Source organism: Mustelus asterias, chromosome 3, assembly GCF_964213995.1.
Source record: "Mustelus asterias chromosome 3, sMusAst1.hap1.1, whole genome shotgun sequence".
Taxonomy (NCBI): domain Eukaryota; kingdom Metazoa; phylum Chordata; class Chondrichthyes; order Carcharhiniformes; family Triakidae; genus Mustelus; species Mustelus asterias.
Window position 1 is genome coordinate 116,902,317 of NC_135803.1, and position 24,333 is coordinate 116,926,649.

Below are 24,333 nucleotides of genomic sequence, written 5' to 3' on the forward strand. Positions count from 1 at the left end.
GGGTTTCCTCTGGGTGCTCTGGTTTCCTCCCACAGTCTGAAAGATGTGCTGGTTAGGTGCATTGGCCATGCTAAATTCTCCCTCAGTGTACCCGAACAGGCGCTGGAGTGTGGTGATTAGGGGATTTTCACAGTAACTTCGTTGCAGTGTTAATGTAAGCCTACTTGTGACATTAATAAATAAACTTTAAACATTTTATTGGATCACTCACAATTAATTCAAGCAAGGGATGCATCTACCTACTTACCCTTCAGGAGACCCATGGGGCTAGGAGTTGATCAGTTGAAGTTGTTAACCTGACAAAGAACCTCACCTCATATTCTTGAAATTGCTTCTTTGTTGCTGGTATTGTCTCAGTCAATGTCACATGACTAGTTATGATACCATGGGAACAAAGGGCCCCAATTAGTATCTGTACTCTGCACGGTAAAGTTCCTTACCTTGTTCAGAGGAGCTCATCCTTACTTCTCTCTTAGTAATTTTTCATTGTCCCTGGGCCTTAATTGTGTTAGATTATTGTAATCATGCTTAGTTAGCTTAATTAGGTTCCATTATACTCTAACTATCCCATTATACTCAATGCTTGTGCCAAGCCACTTATCCTGTAAGGGTAATCTATCCTACAACTGTCAATGTGCAAAGTGCACCATGATGTTTTATGAAATACTCTATTTTATAACTCCTTGAGCATTATGTGTCCTTTGAAGTCTTTGCAGCAAACATGATCTATCCATTCATCCTAAAATTCTCTATTTTTAAGCATATTCTGTCAGTGGAAAATACTACCCCCTAGAGCGCAGATCAAACGATCAACCCCTCGGTTAGGAGTATAGATTGGCACTGCCTCTTTATCTCCACTTGCACTGTTGTTTGATTGATCCAGCTAAAGAATGACCTCAAGATTTGGGGAATTTGCTGCTTGACTGGTAAATGGGTGAATCGTACATGAAAGGATTCATTCTACGTTTTGTCACAGGGCCAACACAATAGAAGCAGCACAGGATATTTTCTGGAAGCAAGCTGACTTTGGATATGTAAAAGAAATGCTTCGTGAGATGAAAACACTGTGTGAACCAGCCAAACCAGTGAGTTTTTGAAAACAATCTTTAAGTTGCTTATTTTAGAATTTGTTAGAAAACTGTTGTTTTCCAAACTTTATTTCTTAGGTTTAACTAATTACATTCCTCTGGGGTTTTATTTCAGGGAGATTCATCTTTAGTGTGCTCAAAATATACTCGCTACTGCAGAGCTACGAATCTCTACATTGATTTGAGAAACCCAAGAAGAAGCACAGATAGGTCTCTGGTTTCAAATGTCTTCTTTGTGATAATAAGCAGACACTTTGGATGAGACTTAACTCACTGGGATATTAACGTGGCAAAGTAAATGAATGCTGGACATGGGAATGCAATAAAATAGGAAGTATCCTTCCAAAAAGAACTGGGTAATCTCTTAGGCTACAGTTTTAATGTAGCCAGAATGAGCAGTCCTCCCCCACCAATGGGTGGAAGGAGGTTGGGAGTAGTATGGGCTGGGGTGGGGGCGGGGGGTGGGTTTTGCTAAAGTATGCAAATCACAACCACATCCTGACACTGATCTACCTACCACCTTCTTTATGATCGTTGTTGTGTGAGTGTGCACCTTATAGAGACAGGGCATTTCATTAACATATTTAAACAAGGTCCCCACAGTGGAATGGAAGCCATATTTAAATTAGACTGCTGGCATCTGAGTTTCCCGGGAAACTGGCAATGAAAGTGAATGCCTTTTACAATACTTCATGCGGGCTAGAGGAGCAGGAGTGCTCACCCAGCCCCTCAGGGAAGCCTTCTGCCAATAGCAGCCTCTCTGTATCATTTTCCAAGATTTCCCCATCTCCTGATCGCCAGAGACCTTCCCCAAGGGACTTCCATTGTGTCATGTAGGGCGGCACGGTAGCACAGTGGAGGGCGGCACGGTAGCACAGTGGTTAGCACTGCTGCTTCACAGCTCCAGGGACCTGGGTTCGATTCCCGGCTTGGGTCACTGTCTGTGTGGAGTTTGCACATTCTCCTCGTGTCTGCGTGGGTTTCCTCCGGGTGCTCGGGTTTCCTCCCACAGTCCAAAGATGTGCGGGTTAGGTTGATTGGCCATGCTAAAAATTGCCCTTAGTGTCCTGAGATGCGTAGGTTAGAGGGATTAGTGGGTAAATATGTAGGGATAAGGGGGTAGGGCCTGGGTGGGATTGTGGTCGGTGCAGACTCGATGGGCCGAATGGCCTCTTTCTGTACTGTAAGGTTTCTATGCTGCTGCTGTTGTTTCGCCCGACCAGCAGTTGGGCACACGATCAATTTGGTCTGCTGATAAGTGGAAAATAAAATTTTTAAAACAACATTGAGATCCTGCTGTTAAGTTTGGCTGAACCTTCATGTCCCTGGCCTCATTGGGTTCTTCAAACACTTTGTGTTAAATGTAGATCCCACTAAAGGTATGTTTACTTTTAATCAAATTGTAAGTGCCCTTTTCGAACATGATATGATTTTGGAATACCAATTTTTGAGAATACATAAGAATTAAATCTTAAGGGATACTAGAAGTTAAATCGTTGGTGTTTTATATTTTATCTGTAACGATGGCAGAATAGTAATATAGAGGTCTCAATGTTAATAATCTTTAGGAATTGTAAAGCAAGAGTGTGGATCTTGCCTCAACAGATACAAGGAAGATTTCCTTCAGGATGGTGAGATTGGAGGCTATTGTAAATTGGACAAAAAGGCACTGTTGGCTGAAGGAGAACATAAGAGTCCTCTCCAGTCCTGGCAAGTTTATGTACTTTTTCAGTATTGTGATATTCAGATACTTATTGTGAGTGAATGATAATTCATGTTTCAAGATGTTTGGAAAAGCTTCAACTTGTTTTTGTTTTCATCCTTTGTTTACCACAAAGGCTTTAAGTTAAGGAAATGTCCACCTGTCTCTGTACATATTTGCTAGTCATAAATGCAACTGTAACAGCTTAATTTAGTCTTAACTGAAGTTCAATATTGGGATATGCAAGGTTTGCTACTCAACAGTCCATCCCTGGGGAATATTAATTACATTTTAACAACTTTCTTTGCAAATTGTCTTGCATTTTATCTTGGGTGGATTTATTGTTGTTTGCTGAGTATGCATTATCCACATTGATATTTATAAACCTCAAATATAAAACTTACTGCACCTCTCAGCTACATGAAATCTCAGTGCATCCTCAAATAGGACATTCTCTCATTGACTCTTCTACATGTTGCAGAATGAGTGATTTCACTATTCCTGGAGATTTGGAACAAGTCATCTTTCAGTTCGAGTTGGTGCAGAGACTCATTAAAGGGAGGGAGAGAAAACATCTTTTGGAGTGTTGAAAAAGAGTCTTCATGAAAAGATATAACACCAACAGCAATGTATATAGCATCATTAATTTAGCGAAAGGTCCAAAGTTGCTTTATTGGAGTATTATCAAAACCAGACATTGAAACACATAATAACATATTAGGACAGATTGGTCATACGGATAGGAACAGGAGTAGGCCAGTCAGCCACTTGAGTGCGCTCCGCCATTTAATAAGGTCATGGCTGATCTGTAGCCTAACTCCATGTGCATGCCCTAGGCCCATATCCCTTGATACCCCTGCTCAATAAAAATTTGTCTCTCCCAGATTTAAACCTAACAATTGAACCAGTATCCACCGCCATTTGAGGAAGAGAGTTTCAAACCTCCACCACTCTCTATGTAGAAGTGTTTTCTAACATCTCTCCTGAACGGCTTGGCCCTAATTATTAGATTATGGCCCTGGCTTCTCGAGCCTTCAACTAGTGGAAACAGTTTATCCTTATCCACCCTGTCTTCCCTGTCAATATTTTGTAGACTTCTATCAGATCACCCCTCAACCTTCTGACTTTGAGAGAATAAAGGCCTATTTTGTCTAATCTCCCCTCATAACTTAACCCTTGAAGTACAGGTATCATTCTTCTAAACTTGTGTTGAACTCTCTCCAGGGCCAAAACATCCTTTCGAAGGTGTGGTGCCCATACCTGCTCACAGTCCTCTAAGTGGGACCTAACCAGGATTTTGTACAACTGCAGCATAACATCTGCATCCTTATACTACAGCCCTTTAGATATGAAAGCCAGCATTCCATTGGCCGCCTTGACTATTTTCTGCACCTGGTCGTGGCATTTTAAGGAGATATGCACCCGAACCCCCAGATCTCGTTGGACATCTGCTGAATTTAACTTTATGCCTTCTAAAAAATACCCTGACCTATCCTTTTTTGATCTGAAATGGAGAACCTCACACTTAGTTATATTAAAATCCATTTTCCACAGCTTGGCCCATTCCCCCAATCTATCAATAGCCTGCTGTAGTTTTATGCTGTCCTCAATACTATCCACAATGCTGTCCCATTTTGGGTAGGCTTAAAGGTGAGTCTTAAAGAGGAGAGAGAAAGGTAGAAAGGAAAAGAGGCTTAGAGCCTAGGTAGCTGAAGGCAGAGCTACCAAGAGTGCAGTGATTAAATTTGGGAATGTGCAAGAGGCCAGAATTGGGCAGACACAGAGATCTTGTGGGTTGTAGAGCTTGAGGAGGTTGCAATGATCGGAAGAGGCGGAGTCATTAACAGTTTAAAAGCAAGGATGAGAATTTTAAAGCAGAGGCATGGCTGATATAGGTCAGCAAACAGGGATGTTTGAAACAGTGTTTTGGATGAATTCAAGCTTAGGGAGGATGGGAAAATGGGAGGCTGGCTAGTAAAGTGCAGGAATAATTCAGCTTAGAGTGACAGAGATTTAATGGTTTCAGTAACAGATGAATGAGGCAAGATGGAGTTGGACAGTATTATGGAGGTGCGGAACACATGAGGACGGCCTCAACCGGGATCTTGGGTTCATGTCACACTATCTGTAACCCCCACGACTTGCCTGGGCTTGCAAAATCTCATTAACTGTCCTGGCAATACACACCTCTTCAATCTGTACTTAACCCTCTCTCCACTCACATTGTCTGTACCTTTAAGACTTGATTACCTGTAAAGACTCGCATTCCAACCATTATCTTGTAAGTTGAGTTTGTGTCTATGTATGCCCTATTTGTGAACACAACTCCTCACTCACCTGAAGAAGGAGTGACACTCCGAAAGCTAGTGCTACCAAATAAACCTGTTGGACTTTAACCTGGTGTTGTGAGACTTCTTATTGTGCTTACCCCAGTCCAATGCCGGCATCTCCACATCGTGGTGGAAGAAAGCATAAGAGGCCGTAAAATTTTATTATTTTGAGTTTTCTAACTTGATTTATACTCAATCATACACTTTAACAGAAATAAATCAGTGCTGAAAGAAATATTGTATAAATGTAAAACAAACAATTTAATGTTGCTGAAATGATATAAGAAGTTGATATTGTGTGACTTTGGTATGACTAATTAAGTATTAGCAATAAAGGTACAACACATAATTTGTAATTTTGATAAATATAAAATAGGGGAATGCATTACTATTAGAGAAAATTAATGTTTTTTCTGTATTTGTTGTATGGTTATCATTACGAAAAGATTTCAGTTTATAATACACCATTCTTGGTTTATCATCATGGATGCTATAGTTACAAACTAACAAGTAGTGGCAGCAAGCACTGTGATCTCTGTCACTTCTCAAGACAGTGTATAATGATGTATAATTGAAATATATCTTGAATTATACAAAATTTGGAATGATTCATTTTGTTGTTGCAGAATTTTAATTGTATATAATACAGTGGATTACCAGTCATGGCTGAGATTAAGAGCCTGTCATAGCGGCAGAACTAGTACCTTTATACATGCAACATATTTTGTGCAACTGTGGCAACAAATTGCATTTATATAACACATTAAATGTGGAAAATCCCAACATGCTTCACAGATGTGTTGGTGCTGAGCCAAAGAAGGTGATTTTAGAATGGCTTACCCAAAGCTTGGTCAAAGTAATAGGTTTTAAGGAGGATCTTGAGGGTAAAGAATGAAATAGAGAGGTAGTAGAAGGGCTTATTTCAAATCATGTGGCAGATGAAGGCATGGCCGCAAATTCTGTGGAAAAGGGGTGGAGGGGGTACATAAGAAGGGAGAGTCATAGAAGTGGAGAGTTTGGAGGGAGGCCACAGGCTATTGAGCATGTAACAGAAGGTGGGTGGAGGGTTGATGTCATGAATTTCAATACAAGGATGAGAATATTAAATTTGAGGCATGGGAGATCAGGAGTAGATGAGGGTGGGTGGAATAGAATATGGCTGGCAGAACTTTGGATGAGCAAATGTTTATAGAGGGTGGAAGGTGGGAGAGAGTTGGAATGGTTGAAAGTGGCCAAAGCAGATGAGCTGAGGTAGGGGCAAAGACAAGATGTTACAGAGGCACAAACAGACAATCTTTGTGATGGAAAGCATATGGGAAAATAGGTTTTTTCGTGGCCTGAATTACAACCACTCTGGATCCTCCTAGAATATTGACCATGGAAGGGGCTGGAGTTGACAAGGGAACATTTTGTGTTGAGGCTCAAAGATGATGGTTTCAGTCTTTTCAATTTTTCTCTGGAGGAAATATTAGGAAACTGAATGTGAATGTGCAGTTTGACTGTGGTAGTGGGGAAGGGTTGGGAGCAGGTAAGGAGGCCAGCAAAGGTAAGAGAAGTTGGATGTCATCAGCATAAATGTGGAAGCTGACCTCATGTCTGTGGATGAGTCAGAGGAGGAGTAAAGTAAAGATCCTTATGGGGCTTCAGCAGTACCACTACAATAGTCACAAGAGAAGACATTGCTAGAGATACTCATCATTAGGGTGGGTAGGAGTGGAACCAAGAGAACGCAATCTCACTGACCTAGGTAAATGGAGAAAAGGGGTTAGAATAGAATAGTGTGGTTAACCATGCCAAAGGTTGCAGAGAAGAGGAGAAGGTGTAATTAGTTGCTTGGTAGTTCGGGTCTTGAGTATTGATGAAAAAAGAGACAAGCTGTTAAAGTTTTCCTGCTATTGATTCACTCATCAGGACAGATGTAAGAATTGCTGTGTATCAAGCATACTCACAAATGGGCCTAAGGGTGTCACTTTCTGATCTGAACAATGCCTAGTCTACCGCAAAAACCTTTGAAGGGTAAATTCATAGAAACCCTACAGTACAGAAAGAGGCCATTTGGCCCATCGAGTCTGCACCGACCACAATCCCACCCAGGCCCTACCCCCATATCCCTACATATTTTACCCACTAATCCCTCTAATCTACGCATCCCAGGACACTAAGGGGCAATTTTAGCATGGCCAATCAACCTAACCCGCACATCTTTGGACTGTGGGAGGAAACCCACGCAGACACGAGGAGAATGTGCAAACTCCACACAGACAGTGACCCAAGCTGGGAATCGAACCCAGGTCCCTGGAGCTGTGAAGCAGCAGTGCTAACCACTGTGCTATCGTGCCGCCCTGTTTGAGCAACAGGTAAAGCTAGCCTTTCCATGCTGCTCCTATGCAGTTGTAACATGTGTGGTATTTTCCACTAACAGGATGCTGCCTTCAAGCCAAAGAGACATTCTTTACCACACAAGGGAGTAATGTGGTAAATGAATTTCAGTGTTGATACAATACCAAGTACAGGGCCGTATGTCCCAATGATCATATCAAACATCTCCCTTCGGCTGTTTGCAATAGATAGAGTCTTGTATTCAACCAACCTGTCCTTGCTAAATTCAGAATACAGTGTCTAATGTCAGATATGATTCAATCCTAACTTTCAAAAGGCAATTGGAGTATAATTGAAAGAAAATCTGGAGTATGGGGAGCAGGGAGTTTCAGAGAGCTAGCACAGCAGGCTGGACTAAATGATCTCCTCTGCTGAATTGTTCAATGATTTGTAATAAAACTTCTAGCTTGTTAATAAATCTACGGTGACTGATATTTTCCCAAAATGTTACACCTTTAGTATAGTTGATATGTATCTCAGTACACTACTCTAGAATCAGAGATTGGTGGATTTATTCAATGATTTCCCACCTAGGAGGTTTCCAGTTTTGATTGTGTTATCAGAAGGCAATGTTGAGAGAAGAAAAGTTATCCTTGGCCGGTTTCTTGTAACTCCTAGTAGCTGACAATGGCGAAGCATTAACGGAGGGGTAGGAGTAGAAAAACAGTTCCACAGTTAACCTTTTCTTTGCATAAGTATTAACCCCAACAGCAAGAATAAGTAACAGTTTGCAATTCAGTGCTACAGCCTATAATGTTTAAAAATGAAAACAAGTGATATGAACGGCAAAGTGGGATTCTCATATTCCCTGATTAATATCATGTTTACAAGCTAGTTTTGTATTTCCATTCAATTGCCTTCATTATAATGACACATAATTGTCTTCATTATAATGTTAGAATAAAATTTGTCAACACTGGGAAACTAAGCCATCTATTTATGGCATGGTACGTTTCAACATATTCAGTTAATATGAAAGATGCAGTGGTTGCATATGACACTGGGAAACTTTGACATTTTAAACTGGAGCAAATTGAACAATGATTAAATTACAAAATAGTTGCTATCCTTAGACTGCACTGATTCAGTAGTTTTGTACCATTTATAATCTATTCTTTGCACAGGTTTGCAGAACTACAATCATATTCTCAGCTGAACTTTCAACTGATAGAAGATGGAAATTGTGACCTCATTATTGAAAAGCCAACCTACTTCATGAAGCTAGATGCAGGTAAAGTCAAATAATTTTCCATTAGATGCTTCTTGCATAATGTCGAGCTCTTGTATCTAAAGTAAGCTGCTATTTTATTCATATTGCCTATTTTCGAAACTTAATTTTATGTTTATGTTTTAAATTGTATCAATTGAAAGTAAATGTAAAAATATTCTGAAGTATTGAGTGAAAAGATGACTGTAAATTCTGCAAAACACTGCAGGTTCTGGAAATCTAAAATAAAAACAAAGAACTGGAAAAACTCAGCAAGTCTGGCAGCATTTGTGGAGAGAGAAACAGTTAATGTTTCGAGTTGAATTTGACTCTTCTTTGGAAGTGAAGGGAGGTAGAAATGTGATGGGTTTTAAACTGTTGAAAGGTGGGGGAAGTGGAGGTAAAACAAAAGGAAAGGTCTGGGATAGGTTAGAGGGTGAACCAGATTAAAAGACAAAGATATCATAGAACGAAGGGCAAAGCGAGTGGTAATGGTTGCAGTGACGGAACAAAGCATTAGTCCGGAGTGAGTGTTCATAGAACCATACAATCCCTACAGTGCATAAGGAGGCCATTTGGCCCATCGAGTCTGCACTGACCACAATCCCACCCAGGCCCTATCCTCATAACCCCATGCATTTACCCTTGCTAGTCCCCCTTACACTACGGAGCAATTTAGCCTGGCCAATCCACCTAACTCGCACATCTTTGGACTGCGGAGGAAACTGGTACACCTGGAGGAAACCCACGCAGACATGGGGAGAACGTGCAAACTGCACGGACAGTGACCCAAGCTGGGAATCGAATCCAGGTCCCTCGCGCTGTGAGGCAGCAGTGCTAACCACTGTGCCACCATGCCGCCCCGAGTGTTAATGGCAGGATAAAGAACAGCTCTTTCTGAAAACAGAAGCATGAAAACAAGTAAAAATGGAGGACAGAGTTCATGGTTTGCAGTTGTTGAACTCAATGTTCAGTCCAGAAGGCTGTAAAGTGCATAATTGGAAGGTGAGGTACTGTTCCTCAAAATGGAATGACACAATAGGCCAAGGACAGAAATGTGAGCAACTGGAAATTGGGGTGGACTGAGCTGGGGTGTTCCACATATTGTTCACCCAGTCTGTGTTTGTTCCCCTCAGTGTAGAGGAGATGGCATTGTGAGCAATGAATAGAGTAGATTAAATTAGAAGAAGTACAAGTAACTCGCTGCTTCAGCTAGGAGTATTTGGGACCGTGGACAGTAAAGAGAGAAAAGTTAAAAGGGTTTGTGTAGCATATCTTGTGATTGTGTGGGAAGGGAATGAGATGTTGGGTGTGTTAGAGGAGTGGACCAGGCTGTCACAGACGAAATGATCCCTTTGGAATGCTGACAGGAGAGTGGAAGCGAAGATGTGTGTGGTGGTTTGATCACAATGGAGGTAGTAGAGGACAGTCCCTGGAAGTGGAGGCTGGTGTGGTGGAAAGTGAGAGCAAAGGGAACCCTATCCCGGTTGTGGGATCCAAGGGTAGAGGAAGAGCAAGAGAGGAAATGGATCAGAAATGGTTGAGGGCTATTGTAAACCACAGTGGTGGGAGGGATGGGGAGGAATCCTCGGTTGAGGGAAAAGGAAAACATGTCAGAAACACTGTTGTAGAAGATAGCATCATTGAAACATGTGTGACTCAGACAGAGAAACTGGGAGAATGGAGTGGAGCCCTTACCAGAAGTAGGGTGTGAGGAAGTGTAGTCAGGGTAGCTGTGGGAATTGATGGGTTTGCAGTGATTATTAGTGGACAGCCTGTCCCCAGAAATGGAAACCAAGAAGTCAAGGAGGGGAAGGCAAGTGTTGGAGATGGACCATCTGAAGGTTAGAGAATGTTAGAAATTGGAAGCAAAGGTTCAACAATTTCAGACCATGGACTCTGTCCTCCATTTTGATTCTTCCCCCCCGCCCCCCCCCCCCAGTGGCAGTTTGTGTTTATGTTTATGTTTATGTTTTTGCTTTCAGACAGTGCTGACCATCATCCTGCTTTTAACACTCACTATGGACCCATGCTTTGTTTCTTTAGTACAGCCAGTACCATACTGTTTGCCTTTTGTTCCATGACATTTTGCTATTTAATCTCTCCTACCTTCTAACCTATCCCAGATCATCCATTTTGTTCTACCTCCCCCTCCTCTTCCCCCCTCTTTCAACAGCATAAAGCCCACCACATTTCTACCTCCCTTCAGTTCCGAAGAAGTCATATTCAACTTGAAACGTTGGGTGGGATTCTCCCCAAAAAATACTAAATGTTGAATCCACGTCAAAACTGGAATAATTCACACTTTTTTTCAGTGGGAGTTCAGAGAAGAAACTCCCACACTCTGTGCATTGCAGAGAGCACTAGTGTAATTCACTCCAGAAATCAGGGGGTGGTGCCTATTTCCACCTGGGAGGCTGGCAGCATAGTGCTGAGCGGACAACTGTGCACGCGCCGATTTGTCAGCGTCGAGATCGGCGCATGCGCAATGGACCTGTCTGCCGGCCTCCCAATTGCTGGCCAGCTCAATCACTGCCCAGCCCCGCGACCTCTGCAATGCCAGCTCTCCACCCTCCGCCCCCCCACCCCCGCCCATAGCCCAATCGCTCGCTCCCCCATGCATGTCCGGCCCAGCCTCGACGCTCCCCCCGCCCCCACTCTGCAGCCCCGGTGTCACCCCCTCCACCGGCAGTCCCTAAACCACACCCCCCCCCCGTCCGCAGTCCCGATACCCCACCTGTAGTCCTGACACCCCCCCCCCTCCCCAATCCCCCGCAGCGATCTGACCCCCCACCACCCCGATGGCCAGTAATGATCGCTGGCCTCTCTCCTTCCCCCACTGGTCTCGACTGCAGAGTGGCAGCGGGACCCCCACCCCCACTGTTCGCCCCATCAGGTCCTGCCTTCATAGGCCACACCCCCTTGGCACTGCCCCATGCCCGATGGGCTGTGCCAATGTGCCCCTTGGGCTGTGCCAGGGTAACAGGCTGGCACTGTCAAGGTGGCAATGCCCAGGGTGTACCACCCCTCTCCCCGTCTGCCCGACCCTCAGGTGGGCATTGATTGACCCCCTTTACTCCAGCAGGGTCGAGCTGCTAGCTCCCCAAAAGTTGGGAACTATCATAATCCCCGCTGGAGTGAACCACTCTGGCTTGGGGGGTGGGTGGGTGGGGGAGCGGGGTGGGTGTTGGGGGGGAGATGCTAGCAGGCCAGAAGACTTCAGTCCCGGGGCTGCTAATCACATTTAAATTATATGGAAATGCTTATTTCCATAATTTGATGCGATGTGATGCCGCCGGAAATCTGGCGCTGGGAGATACTAGCAGGGCGGATCCCGCGCATTGGGCACCGCTGGAATATCCTGGCCTGCTGCACTAAAAAATTAGTGCAGCAGAATGGGAGAATCACCCCCGTTAACTCTGTCTTTCTCTACGGGTGCTGCTAGATCTGCAGAGATTTTCCCAGCACTCTCTGCTTTTATCTCATCTTTGTGTATCGCAGAGAGCAATTAATTTAAATGGTTGAGTGTAAACTTGCAATACACAGTGGCAATTTTCATTTGCCTATCAAGAACTGTGCATTAATCTCCCTCCTTAAGATTCTGCAGAGTTCACTTTCATTCACAGCTCCTCTGATAGTGGAGCAGTTCATACTAATCCACAACAGATCTGGACAACATCTAGTTTATTAGAATTAAAAGATACATCTTCTAATGGAAGAGGAAATGATTTATCTGTGACTTTCTTTTGATCGGGCTTCCAACAAATTGGTTCAAATTTAGCAATGTCCATTTAATTCAAGTGGAGCTAGTGCATCATGAGTACAGTGGTAATCAAAATTTATTGATGGACCATCAAAGCAATCCCACAGCGTTTGACAACATTTAGTGTCATTAATCATGCACCACTCTACTAAAATCCTAGAAAATTCTAAATATTCACTATATTTCCTGTTGCTTTGAGTATAAAAACAAGCATATGCATAATTATATTGACCTTAAAAGATTTTGTATAGTGCTTTCAACTTTTCCTTCAACATCTTATGTATATAGTATCCACATTCCTTATTCATAATTATTAACAGATCTGAGTTCTTAATCACAGCCTTGTAGTTCAGTTCAGTGTTTACAAAACTTATATTTTCACAAGCCTTTGTTTTAAACATTTCAGAAATAATTCAAGTTAAGATTTTGTCAAACACTGAATATGTCTATATAAAGAGGTAAGGGGTGGGATTCTCCGATCTCATCTGTATCTGCCCTGCTGCCAGCGAGAATGGAGACTTTGACACTCAGCCGAAACTCCATTCACTGCAGCGGCACTGGAGAATCCCAGCCGCGGACTAAGTCAGAGCTTTTTGGTGAAGATGTTGGTGATTGACGCATGTACCCTACTAAGAGGCTAACAGTTTGATGATATCATTGTAAGTGACCCCAGCTGAACATTCACCAGCTAGCTGTAGCTAAACAAATTTTCCCTCATTTATTAATTTAATTTTTTTTAACTTTCAGGTGTCAATATGTACCACCATTTCTGCGACTTTGTTAATCTCTATATTTCCCAACATATCAACAATTCTTTTGATACTGATTTGAACATAGTAATGTGGGATACGGTGAGTACACCATTGATTTGCTATAGATCATGGAACACTAATAATGGGACCTTTATTTGTCATCTTCTATTTACTCTAGGTAAATCTGAGAAAATAATGGGAAAAGTTAATAAGTATTAATAAGTTCTTTCAAGCGAGTTATAATTTCTACACAGTAAGTGTGATATCCCAGTTTGGTTTGCATTTCTTTATTGGTTTACAATTGTTGGCCTACTTGCATTTTATATTTTTCCGCACTTGTTTTAGAATGAATCATGTCTGTTTGGCTTGGGAAGTCAAGAATTAGTTTTGGTGCAGCATAGCTGACTTCTGATTCAATATCTTTTCCAAAGATTTTGAATTTTATTAAGTTTAGCTTCACAATCGGTGCCAACAGGCAGGAAGATGCTTCCTGCAACTGATTTCTACTACTCTACATTATCATAATTCATTTCAAAATTTCAAAAAGAAAATCCTTCATAAGTGTTAAAGTCGAGAGAAATTCTGAATCAGCTCACAGTGTGGCAGAGAATGAATTGGTACCCAAGGTTCCCTACCTGGTAAGTTCAAGATCCCACAAGGGATACCAGTGGGGAACATAGAAGGATGGCAAAATAGTAACTGATCCCTGAATTACTGTTGCATATCTCTTTGTGGCCAGTTAGAAAGCAGTGGATATTTGTATTTTCCATTTGCCTTCAATTTATGCAGCAAAACATCAAGGGCAGGAAAGGAAAAACCCCAAGTTAGAATGCTTATCCTCATGCTTAAATTCTTTCATGGCTTTGCCTCCCCCGCCTTGCATCTGTGCATCCTCCAGTGCTACAGCACTCATAGAGCGTTCTTCTTTCAACTCTTGCACTTCCCACTCTTTTCCCCATCAGTGGTGGCCTTCAACTGCCCAGGACTCAATCTCTGGGGTTCCCTCCTGCTGGCATTTCACATTTCCGCCTCCCACTTCTTTAGTCAGCCACTTTTGCCCAGTGTCCATTCTCGTCCTTTACGTCTCTGTGCAATGTGTTGGGATATTTTCTTCAATAAAGGCACTATATAAATGCAACCTGTTGTTTGACAAGACAACTTTTAAAAGTAGTTTCTGGAAGTGGGTGTCATTATATGATCTAACAGATGCAAAAGAGCAAAAGGTATTGGATGATGTATTTGACTATTGGAATACCACACCTGGAACTCTGAAGTCCTGTTTTCTTTTTTGATTTTATTATAGGCAAGATGTAGAAGTATTGGAAATAATGCTGAGGAGGTCTGTGAGGTAGAATATTCCTGAATTTTTGAGAGTGCATAATGAGGAAAGGTACTCTAACCTGGGAATGGGCACTCAACAGAGGTCCTCAAAATTTTATGGATATGGCGACTCTGAACCACAAATGGAAAAATTAGAGACATGGTTCAAAGCCAAGATTATCAGAGGAAAAGAGGAAAATTAAGCAACAATTCATAGTAGGACAATGATAGAATTGTGAAACAAATTACTGCTAAGGGTGATGGAACAAACTTGCATGGTAGGTTTTATGAAAGAATTAGATTGATTCCTTTTAGGAAATAGCATACTTGGCTATTAGATCCAGAATTATGGTAAAGAACCGGATGGGAAGTTTGGAAGAACATGCTTGATGGACCATTGGTCGTCTTCACAAAATATTCTTCTGTAATATAAATTGGAGCAATAGTTTGTTTGGTAGAATCTGCCGATGCCTTTACTGAAGAGGAGTTGAAGGAGAGAGTAGAGTTAGGGAATAAATTTACTACTGTTACCTCTGAGCTTTTTCTCCATCTTTCTCAAAGCTCCTTGTTTGAATCCTTTCAGTAAATCTTTGACCCATCCTTCTGACAGCTCTCTAAAATCAGGTTCCCACTCTGCCACAGAACAGGAACAGCCCTAATCAAAGTCATAAATTGTATACCTTCAGTTTGTGGTCCTGGTGCTCTATCGCTGTTTGTTTTTCTCTACTTTTCTGAAACCTTTGATGAAGCCGACTGCAGTCCTCTGTCAGTGCCTCTCTTCCATTGCCCAACTCAGTGGGACTGCACTCACTTAGCTCCACTCCTGTCTATGCAGCCAGAACATCTTCAGTAGTGGCTCCATTATCCACCCAGGCATTGCTACTTCTAATGTCACTAAGCATCTAATCTTGGCCCCATTCTTTTTATCATCTACATGCTACCATTTGATTCTATCACCACAACGACATATATATACTGGTGTCACCCAGGCATACCTGCCCACCACATCTTGTGAGGACTTTGTGTTGTCATACTGCTCATCTGGCATCCAGTTTTGGACGCACTGCGATTACCTCCAGTTGAACACTGGGAAGACAATCGTCTTCAATCCCTGCCACAAACTCCATGATCACGCCATCAATTCAGATCTCTTCCTTCACCCACGTTTCAGGTTGAATCAGACTGGCCAAATTTTGGAATTCCTACTTAACTCAGAGCTGACCTCCCAACCCCTAGTCTCTCTATCACAAAGATTGCCTACTTCTACCTGAGTGATATTCCCTGCATCAGCACATCAGCTGTTGAAACATTTAACACGTTGTCATGAATTCCAAACTCGACCACTTCCCCTGCTGTCCTGCTGGTCTGCCAACCTCCACCCTCCATAAATTTCAGCTGATCCAAAACTCCCTTTCTCATATCCTTTCCTGCTTACCTGTCATCCCTATTTTTGCTTATTTACATTATTGTAGTCCTCCAACATCTCAAAGTTAAAATGATCATCCTCTTGTTTGAATCATGGCCTTACCCACCTCTCTCTCTCGTGTGGTGCCTTTCCTCCAACTTTTGCTTCTGATGCATCTCCATTCCTTTCCGTCTATCATTGGCTTTCAATATCTGGGCCCTGTTCTCTGGAATTCCCTCCCAAAATTCTCTGCTTCTCTAACTTCTTATACCGCTTTCTGACTCTGCTGAGCATATCATTCTTCTCCATCACCTTTCCTTTATTGTTCAGCTCCATGATGGCACTCTTGCATGGGTTGAAACCTATATGTTCCATGGTAGCCTGGTCCAGAAAATACTTTTCTCCACCCCCTAGCAGTATTCATTTTTCTTATCTACATTTGCCCAATACCGTCTATGGGCAAAGGATAAGTTTTCATATATATGCTGATGATGCTCAACTCTTCCTCTCCCTCACTTGCCTTGACACCTTGGAGGGAATTTTCCCATCACAACTGCCATGGGAATTGTGGGCATAAACGTGTTCTCTTAGCATCCACAATGAAATCCTAAAGCAGTTAGTCTGTCAGCTATTATTCTTTTAATACCAATTCAGTTTTAGGTTGTCAAAGTCCTAATTTAAAAAATATATATATATGCAAGAACAAAAGGCAAAATCGATTGGACATAATCTGATTATACACTCTAATTTAAATTATTTTGGAATGCAGAGCAAGAAGTTAATGTTCAATTATTTTACATACTGTAAACTTAATTGCATTCATGGTAAGAACCCTACATCTCTGCAGTTTATTTATGACACATTTATTACTGGTAATCTGAATCTAAATGTGAATTATTTATTACTGTCTCTGAACTCTAGTAACCTTTAAGATTGCCACCCAAAGCAATTAAAAGTAAATTTGCCGCTTTATAGTAGCTATCTTGTGCAGTAGGATGATGATCATAATTTACTCTGCTACTCAAGTTACTACATTTTCTAAAAAATAGTTTTGCAAAAGTAAAAACTGGATTAATTTTCTAACGTGATCAATATGAACACTATAAATTATAGGACTTGCTAACTTATATTCAGAAGTCCAATTTGGAGTGGGTGAAGTTATTTGCCAGAAGCTATGGATACCATTGTGTATGATGTGGAGATGCCGGCGTTGGACTGGGGTAAACACAGTAAGAAGTTTAACAACACCAGGTTAAAGTCCAACAGGTTTATTTGGTAGCAAAAGCCACTTTTGCTTTTGCTTTTGCTTTTGCTACCAAATAAACCTGTTGAACTTTAACCTGGTGTTGTTAAACTTCTTACTGTGTTTACCATTATGTAAGCACTGCGGATCCAATGCATTTCAACCCACCAAGTCTGTGCTGACACAGATACCTCTCTAATCTAATATTTTCTTGCTTCTACATGGTCCAAATACTCCAAAAGTGGCCTAACCAAAATCTTATACAGCTGCAACAAGATTTTCCAATTCATATAAGCCCCAATCGATGAAGGCCAGTATGCCATATGCCTTCTTGACCACCTTGTCCACCTGAGTTGCCACCTTCAGGGAACTGTGGATCTGCACGCCAAGATTTCTTTGTATGCTATTATTTCTAAGGGCTGTACCATTTATCGTATACTTTCCTGCTGCAGTAGACCTTCCAAGTCACATCACTTCACATTTGTCCGGGTTAAATTCCATCTGCCATCTTTTGGTCCAGGTCTCCAGCCGATTTATATCCTGCTGTATCCTCTGCAATCTTCCTCACTATCCGCCATTCCCCTAATTTTTATATCATCTGCAAATTTACTAATCAGACCACCTACATTTTCCTCCAAATCATTTATATATACTACAAACAACAGAGGTCCCAGCACTGATCCTTATGGAGTACCACTTTTCACAGACCTCCAATAGAAAAGTACCCTTCCACTGCTACACTTAGAAACATAGAAACATAGCATCATAGAAAACTACAGCACAAAACAGGCCCTTCGGCCCCACAAGTTGTGCCGAACATATCCCTACCTTTTAGGCCTACCTATAACCCTCCATCCTATTAAGTCCCATGTACTCATCCAGGAGTCTCTTAAAAGACCCTATTGAGTTTGCCTCCACCACCACTGACAGCAGCCGATTCCACTCGCCCACCACCCTCTGTGTGAAAAACTTCCCCCTAACATTTCCCCTGTACCTACCCCCCAGCACCTTAAACCTGTGTCCTCTCATAGCAGCCATTTCCACCCTGGGAAAAAGCCTCTGAGAGTCCACCCGATCTATGCCTCTCAACATCTTATATACCTCTATTAGGTCTCCTCTCATCCTACGTCTCTCCAAGGAGAAAAGACCAAGCTCCCTCAGCCTATCCTCATAAGGCATGCCACTCAAACCAGGCAACATCCTTGTAAATCTCCTCTGCACCCTTTCAATCTTTTCCACATCCTTCCTGTAATGAGGCAACCAGAACTGAGCACAGTACTCCAAGTGGGGTCTGACGAGGGTCTCATATAGCTGCATCATTATCCCCAGACTCCTAAACTCAATCCCTCAATTGATAAAGGCCAGCACACATATGCCTTCTTAACCACCTCCTCCACCTGCGGGGCCGATTTTAGAGTCCTATGGACCCGGACTCCAAGGTCCTTCTGATCCTCTACCGTACTAAGAGTCTTTCCCTTTATATTGTACTCCTTCATCCCATTTGACCTGCCAAAATGGACCACTACGCATTTATCTGGGTTGAAGTCCATCTGCCACTTCTCCGCCCAGTTTTGCATCCTATCTATGTCCCTCTGTAACTTCTGACATCCCTCCAGACTATCCACAACCCCACCAACCTTCGTGTCATCGGCAAACGTACCAACCCATCCCTCCACTTCCTCATCCAGGTCATTTATGAAAATGACAAACAGCAAGGATCCCAGAACAGATCCCTGGGGCACACCACTGGTGACCGACCTCCAATTAGAAAAAGACCCATCTATACACACTCTCTGCCTCCTTTGGGCAAGCCAGTTCTGGATCCACAAGGCAGCAGCCCCTTGGATCCCATGCCCTCTCACTTTTTTGAGAAGCCTTGCATGGGGGACCTTATCGAACGCCTTGCTAAAATCCATATAAACCACATCTACCGCTTTCCCTTCGTCAATGTGTTTAGTCACATTTTTGAAGAACTCCACCAGGCTCGTAAGGCACGATCTGCCTTTGACAAAGCCATGCTGAGTATTCTTGAGCATACTAAACCTCTCTAAATGCTCATAGATCTTGTCCCTCAGGATCTTCTCCATCAGCTTACCAACCACTGAGGTTAGACTCACCGGTCGGTAATTTCCTGGGCTATCCCTATTCCCCTTCTTGAAAATAGGAACCACATCCGCAATCCTCCAATCCTTCGGCACCTCTCCCGTCTCCATCGACAATGCAAAGATCATCGCCAGAGGCTCTGCAATCTCTTCCCTCACCTCCCACAGTAACCTGGGGTACATCCCATCTGGACCCGGCGACTTATCTATCTAAACTTGCACAAACTAGTTTTGTATCCACCTTACCAGCTCACCTCGGATCCCATATGACTTCACCTTCTGTATTAGCCTGCCATGAGGAATCTTATTGAAGACTTTACTCACGTCCATGTATGTAACATCCACTGCCCTGCCCTGCCCTGGTCACTTTTTCTTATCGCTTCCTCAAAGAACTCAATCAAGCTTGTGAGACACAACCTCCCCTTCACAAAACCATCAGCCTGTCACCAATAAGTCTATTCTGTTCCAGATGTGAGTACATCCTGTCCCTAAGAATCTTCTCCAATAATTTCCCCACCACTGATGTAAGGCTCACAGGCCTGTAATTTCCCGAATATTCTCTTCTGCCCTTCTTAAACTGAGGAATAATGTTAGCTACTCTCCAATCCTCTGATACCTCACCTGTGGCTAAAGAGGATACAAAGATTTTGGCCAAGGCCTTAGCAATTTCTTCCCTCGCCTCTCTCAGTATTCTGGGATAGACCCTATCTGACCTGGGGACTTATCCACCTTAATGTTTTTCAAAACCTCCAATACCTCCTCCCTTTTTATCTCAACATGTCCTAGAATGTCAACATCCTCCTTTCTACAATCACCATCCAGCACATAATTCTCCTTTGTGAATACTGATGCAAAGTACTCGTTAAGGACCTCACCCACCTCATCTGGCTCCACACACAAATTCCCTCCACTGTGCTTAAGTGGATTACCCTTTCTTTAGCTACCCTCTTCCTCCTTATATACGGAGAATCTCCTCAATCTTGCTTGCCAAGGACATTTCATGGCCTCTTTTTACCCTCCTAAGTCCCTGTTTAAACTCTTTCCTGCTATCTTTGAATTCCTCAAGAGCCTTATCCGTTTTCAATTTCCTGAAATTCATGTATACCTCCTTCTTTTTCACTAAACTCACAATCTCTCGACATTTCGGGTTCCCAAATCTTGCCATCTTTATCCTTCATTTTTACAGGGGCCTGAATTGTTAACAACTGACTTTTAAAAGACTCCCACATATCGGATGTGGATTTACCCACAAACAGCTGCCCCCAGTCTACATTCCCTAGATCCTGCCTAATACTGCCGTAGTTAGCCGTCCCCCAGTTTAGTACTTTCACTCTGGGACTACTTCTATCCTTTTCTACAAGTATCTTGAAACTTATAGAATTGTGATCACTGTTCCCAAAATGGTCCCCCACTGAGACATCAATCACCTGTCCGGGCTCGTTTCCCAGAACCAGGTCTAAGATAGCCCCTTCCTAAGTTGGACTATCTACATATTGCCTCAAGAAGCATTCTTGAACACACTGAACAAACCCTGCCCCATCCAAGCCCCCAGCACTAAAGGAATCCCGGTCTATGGGTGGGATTTTACAACCTCGCTTGGACGAGACCGGAAATCCCTGCCTGAGATCAACAGAGATTTCCGTTGTTGGACCCTCACCCGATCTGATTCCGTGGGTGGGCGAGGTAGTAGAGTTCCGGCCTATGTTGGGGAAGTTAAAATTGCCTATCACAACAACCCTGTTGTTTTTACATCTTCCCATAATCTGCTGGCACATCAGTTCCTCCACTTCAAGCTGGCTGTTGGGAAGTCTGTAATACAACCCCAACAGTGTGATTGTAACACTCCTGATCCTTCCACAAGTGTGTTCCTTCCAATCTTTTGTACATTCATTAATGGGTGTTATAATAAATGAAAAATCATGGGCAGAGTACCGATAGGCGCTTCTGGTGGGCAAGGCTCCCAGACAGAAGCATGCAATCAAAACTGGTCTGTGATTGTGTTGGAAGCAAATCCTGTAATTTTGACAGCTGCTTTTGTGATCAAATGTCTGGGGCAACATAAGTTGATCTAACAGAACAGAAAACCAGGCATCCACCTGCAGCAGGAAATAGGAATGCGAAGTAAAAATACTTGAGTTGGAAATCTGAAATAAAGGCAGAAAATGCAGGACTTACTCAGCAGGCCATGCAGCAAATGTAGGGAAAGAGAGTTCATGGCCCAGATTTTCTGGTCTTCAGATCGTCAGACCAACTGTACCCCCAAGATGCACATCGGGACCCAGTGGAAGTCCTGATGTGCTGACCTCTGTGGGAATTGCTTGGGAAGTTTGAACTTCCAACAAGTATTTCCCTTGCTCCCTCGGAGCCTCTGCAAAAGTCTCTGTCTTTTACTTCCCTGAATTCTACCCAGGAAATGTTAGACAGAAAAATATTAATTCCTAGCTGGCTCCAGAACTTGTCCCCCCCAATCACTAACGCTGAGCCCCCCCGATCTGACCGACCTACCAACCTTCCACCGTACCCAATTGTGACCTCAGCCACCAGCTTTACCTCATTTTACCTCTCCACTGGACTGGTGCAAGAGTATTTGCCGCCATAGAGAACATCCAGCCTGGTGCCCTCCCCCCATTAACTTTTGAAAATGAGCACAGTAAAATGGTCACACTATCAACTGTCACTAAAAATGATCAAGCTAATAAGTAGTTGTTATCCACAGCCTGTCCTTAGTCCTTGTTTCTGCAGCATCATGTTTCCTCTGCACCTCAGATTAGATTTGTGAGTTCCAGACCCGCACCTCTCACAGAAACTCAACCTATGTAATCACAAGATCACCCAGGAGCTTTCTGAATGGTGGAACTTGAAAACTTGGAACACTTAAGTCGCTAGCATTTTTAAACAGCGGCACCATCCATATCATTCTTAAGTGGGTTTACCCAGAGCTAAGAATGTTGGTGTTTCTGGGTGTTGTGGGGAGAGGGAAATGTAATTTTTCCTCTACCTTCTGAGTGTATGACTGCACTCGTGCTAGATGTTACAGATGGTGAAATGACCTGTATCCTGATGTTTCATTTGACTGCAGAATTATCTTCAGGAAAGCACAGAAAAATAGCAGCAAAGCCTGCTTCAATTTTCAACGTTAATATTACAAATCATAGGTACAAGAAAGGTACAACAGAGAGTGATCTCAGTAGCACTCTATCAGCTTCCAGCTTTCATTTACATTTTGTAGCAGCATATTGTCTAAATAAAATACTGTTCACATGAGCAAAATATAATGAATCACACCAGACCTACAGATGATTTTATTGTGATCTTGCTCTCAAATCAAACTTGCCAGCAGTTATACAACATGCATGCCAAACAGTAGAAGCAGCATGTGATAGAGAGAGATTAGCAATTCCACAACCACTGGATCAGACCTAAGCTCTCAGTCCTGCCATACCAAATTGTAAATGATGGTGGACAATGAAACAGCTCACTGGAGGAAGAGGCTCCATAAAGATCCCCATCCTCAATAATGGGGGATACAGTACATCAGTGAGAAAAACAAATCTGAAGCATTTGCAACCATCTTCAGCCAGAAGTGTCAAATGGATGATCCATCTCGGCCTTCTTTGGAGGTTCTCAGCATTGCAGATGTCAGTCTTCAGCCAGTTCAATTTCTTGACATGACATCAAGAAACAGCTGAAGACACTGGACACTGCAAAGACTAATGAGCCACAACAACATTCCAGCAATAGGACTGAAGATTTGTGCACCAGAACTAGCTGTTCCCCTAGCCAAGCTGTTCCAGTACAGCTACAACACTGGCACTTACCTGACAATGTAGAAAATTGCTCAGATATACCCTGTCCAGAAAAAGCAGGACAAATCCAATTGACGAATTACTGTCCCATCAGTCAACTCTCGATCATCAGCGAGGTGATGGAAGATGTCATCGACAGTGCTATTAAGCTGCACTTATGCAGCAATAACCTGCTCACTGACATTTAGTTTGGGTTCCGCCAGGTTCACTACTCCTGACCTCATTACAGCCTTTCATCCAAATATGGTCAAAAGAGCTGAACTTGAGGTGAGTTGGGAGTGATGGCCCTTGTCATCAAGGCAGCATTTGACTGAGTCCGGCATCAAGGAGCCCTAGCAAAACTAAAGTTAATGGAAATTGGGGAAAACTCTCCACTGGTTGGAGTCATGCCTAGCACAAAGGAAGATGGTTGTGGTTGTTGGAAAACAATCATCTCAGTACCAGGACATCACTGCAGGAGTTCCTTAGGGTAGTGTCCTGGGCCAAGCTAGCTTCAGCTGCTTCATTAATGATATTCCCTCCATAATAATATCACAAGTGCGGATATTCGCAGATGATCACATAACACTCAGCACCATTTGTGACTCCTGGAACAGTCTGTGTCCATTAGTAGCAAGACAAGGATAATATTCAGGCTTGGGCTGATAAGTGGTAAGTAAGATTTCAGGCCACTTAAATGCTAGGCAATGACCATTTCCATTGCTGAAATGTCACTATTCACATGCTGGGGTTGCCATTGACTAAAAAGTGAATTGGACCAGCCATATAAATACTGTAAGTACAAGAGCAGATCGAGGGTGGGAATTCTGCAGAGAGTTACTCACCTGGCTCCCCATGGCTTCCCCAAGGCACTGCCAAGGCACAATTCAAGAGTGTAATGGAATAATCTCCACTTGCCAGAATAATTGCAGCTTCAATAACACTCGAGAAGCTTAACAACATCCAGGACAAAGCAGCCCATCTGATTGGCATCCTTCTACCATCTGAAACATTCGCTCCCTCCACTACAGTGGCAGCAGTATGTACCTCTTTAGAATGCAGTGCAGCAACTGAGTTCCTGTGACGGAAGCTCCAAACCCATGACCTCTATCACCTAGAAGGACAAGGTTTCCTATAGACCTATCCTTTCCACCATTCTTTAATTGCCTCTCTAAATCCTCTCAAATATTGTATCTATTTTTGTTTCAGTGAATTGTCTTCAGGTGTCAACTGCATTAAAAATATTAGGACCCCTGT

General features: G+C 42.8%; 1 protein-coding gene across 1 annotated transcript in view; it reads left to right on the forward strand.

Moving 5' to 3' along the window:
• The window catches only part of eogt (EGF domain-specific O-linked N-acetylglucosamine (GlcNAc) transferase), a 79,513-nt gene that overhangs the window by 33,177 nt on the left and 22,003 nt on the right, over nt 1-24,333 (forward strand). Inside the window, exons 2-6 of the mRNA XM_078210151.1 lie at nt 977-1,085; nt 1,204-1,298; nt 2,694-2,798; nt 8,624-8,730; nt 13,217-13,320. Of these exons, the coding sequence (XP_078066277.1) occupies nt 977-1,085; nt 1,204-1,298; nt 2,694-2,798; nt 8,624-8,730; nt 13,217-13,320 (520 nt within the window). The remainder of the gene's footprint in view (nt 1-976; nt 1,086-1,203; nt 1,299-2,693; nt 2,799-8,623; nt 8,731-13,216; nt 13,321-24,333) is intronic.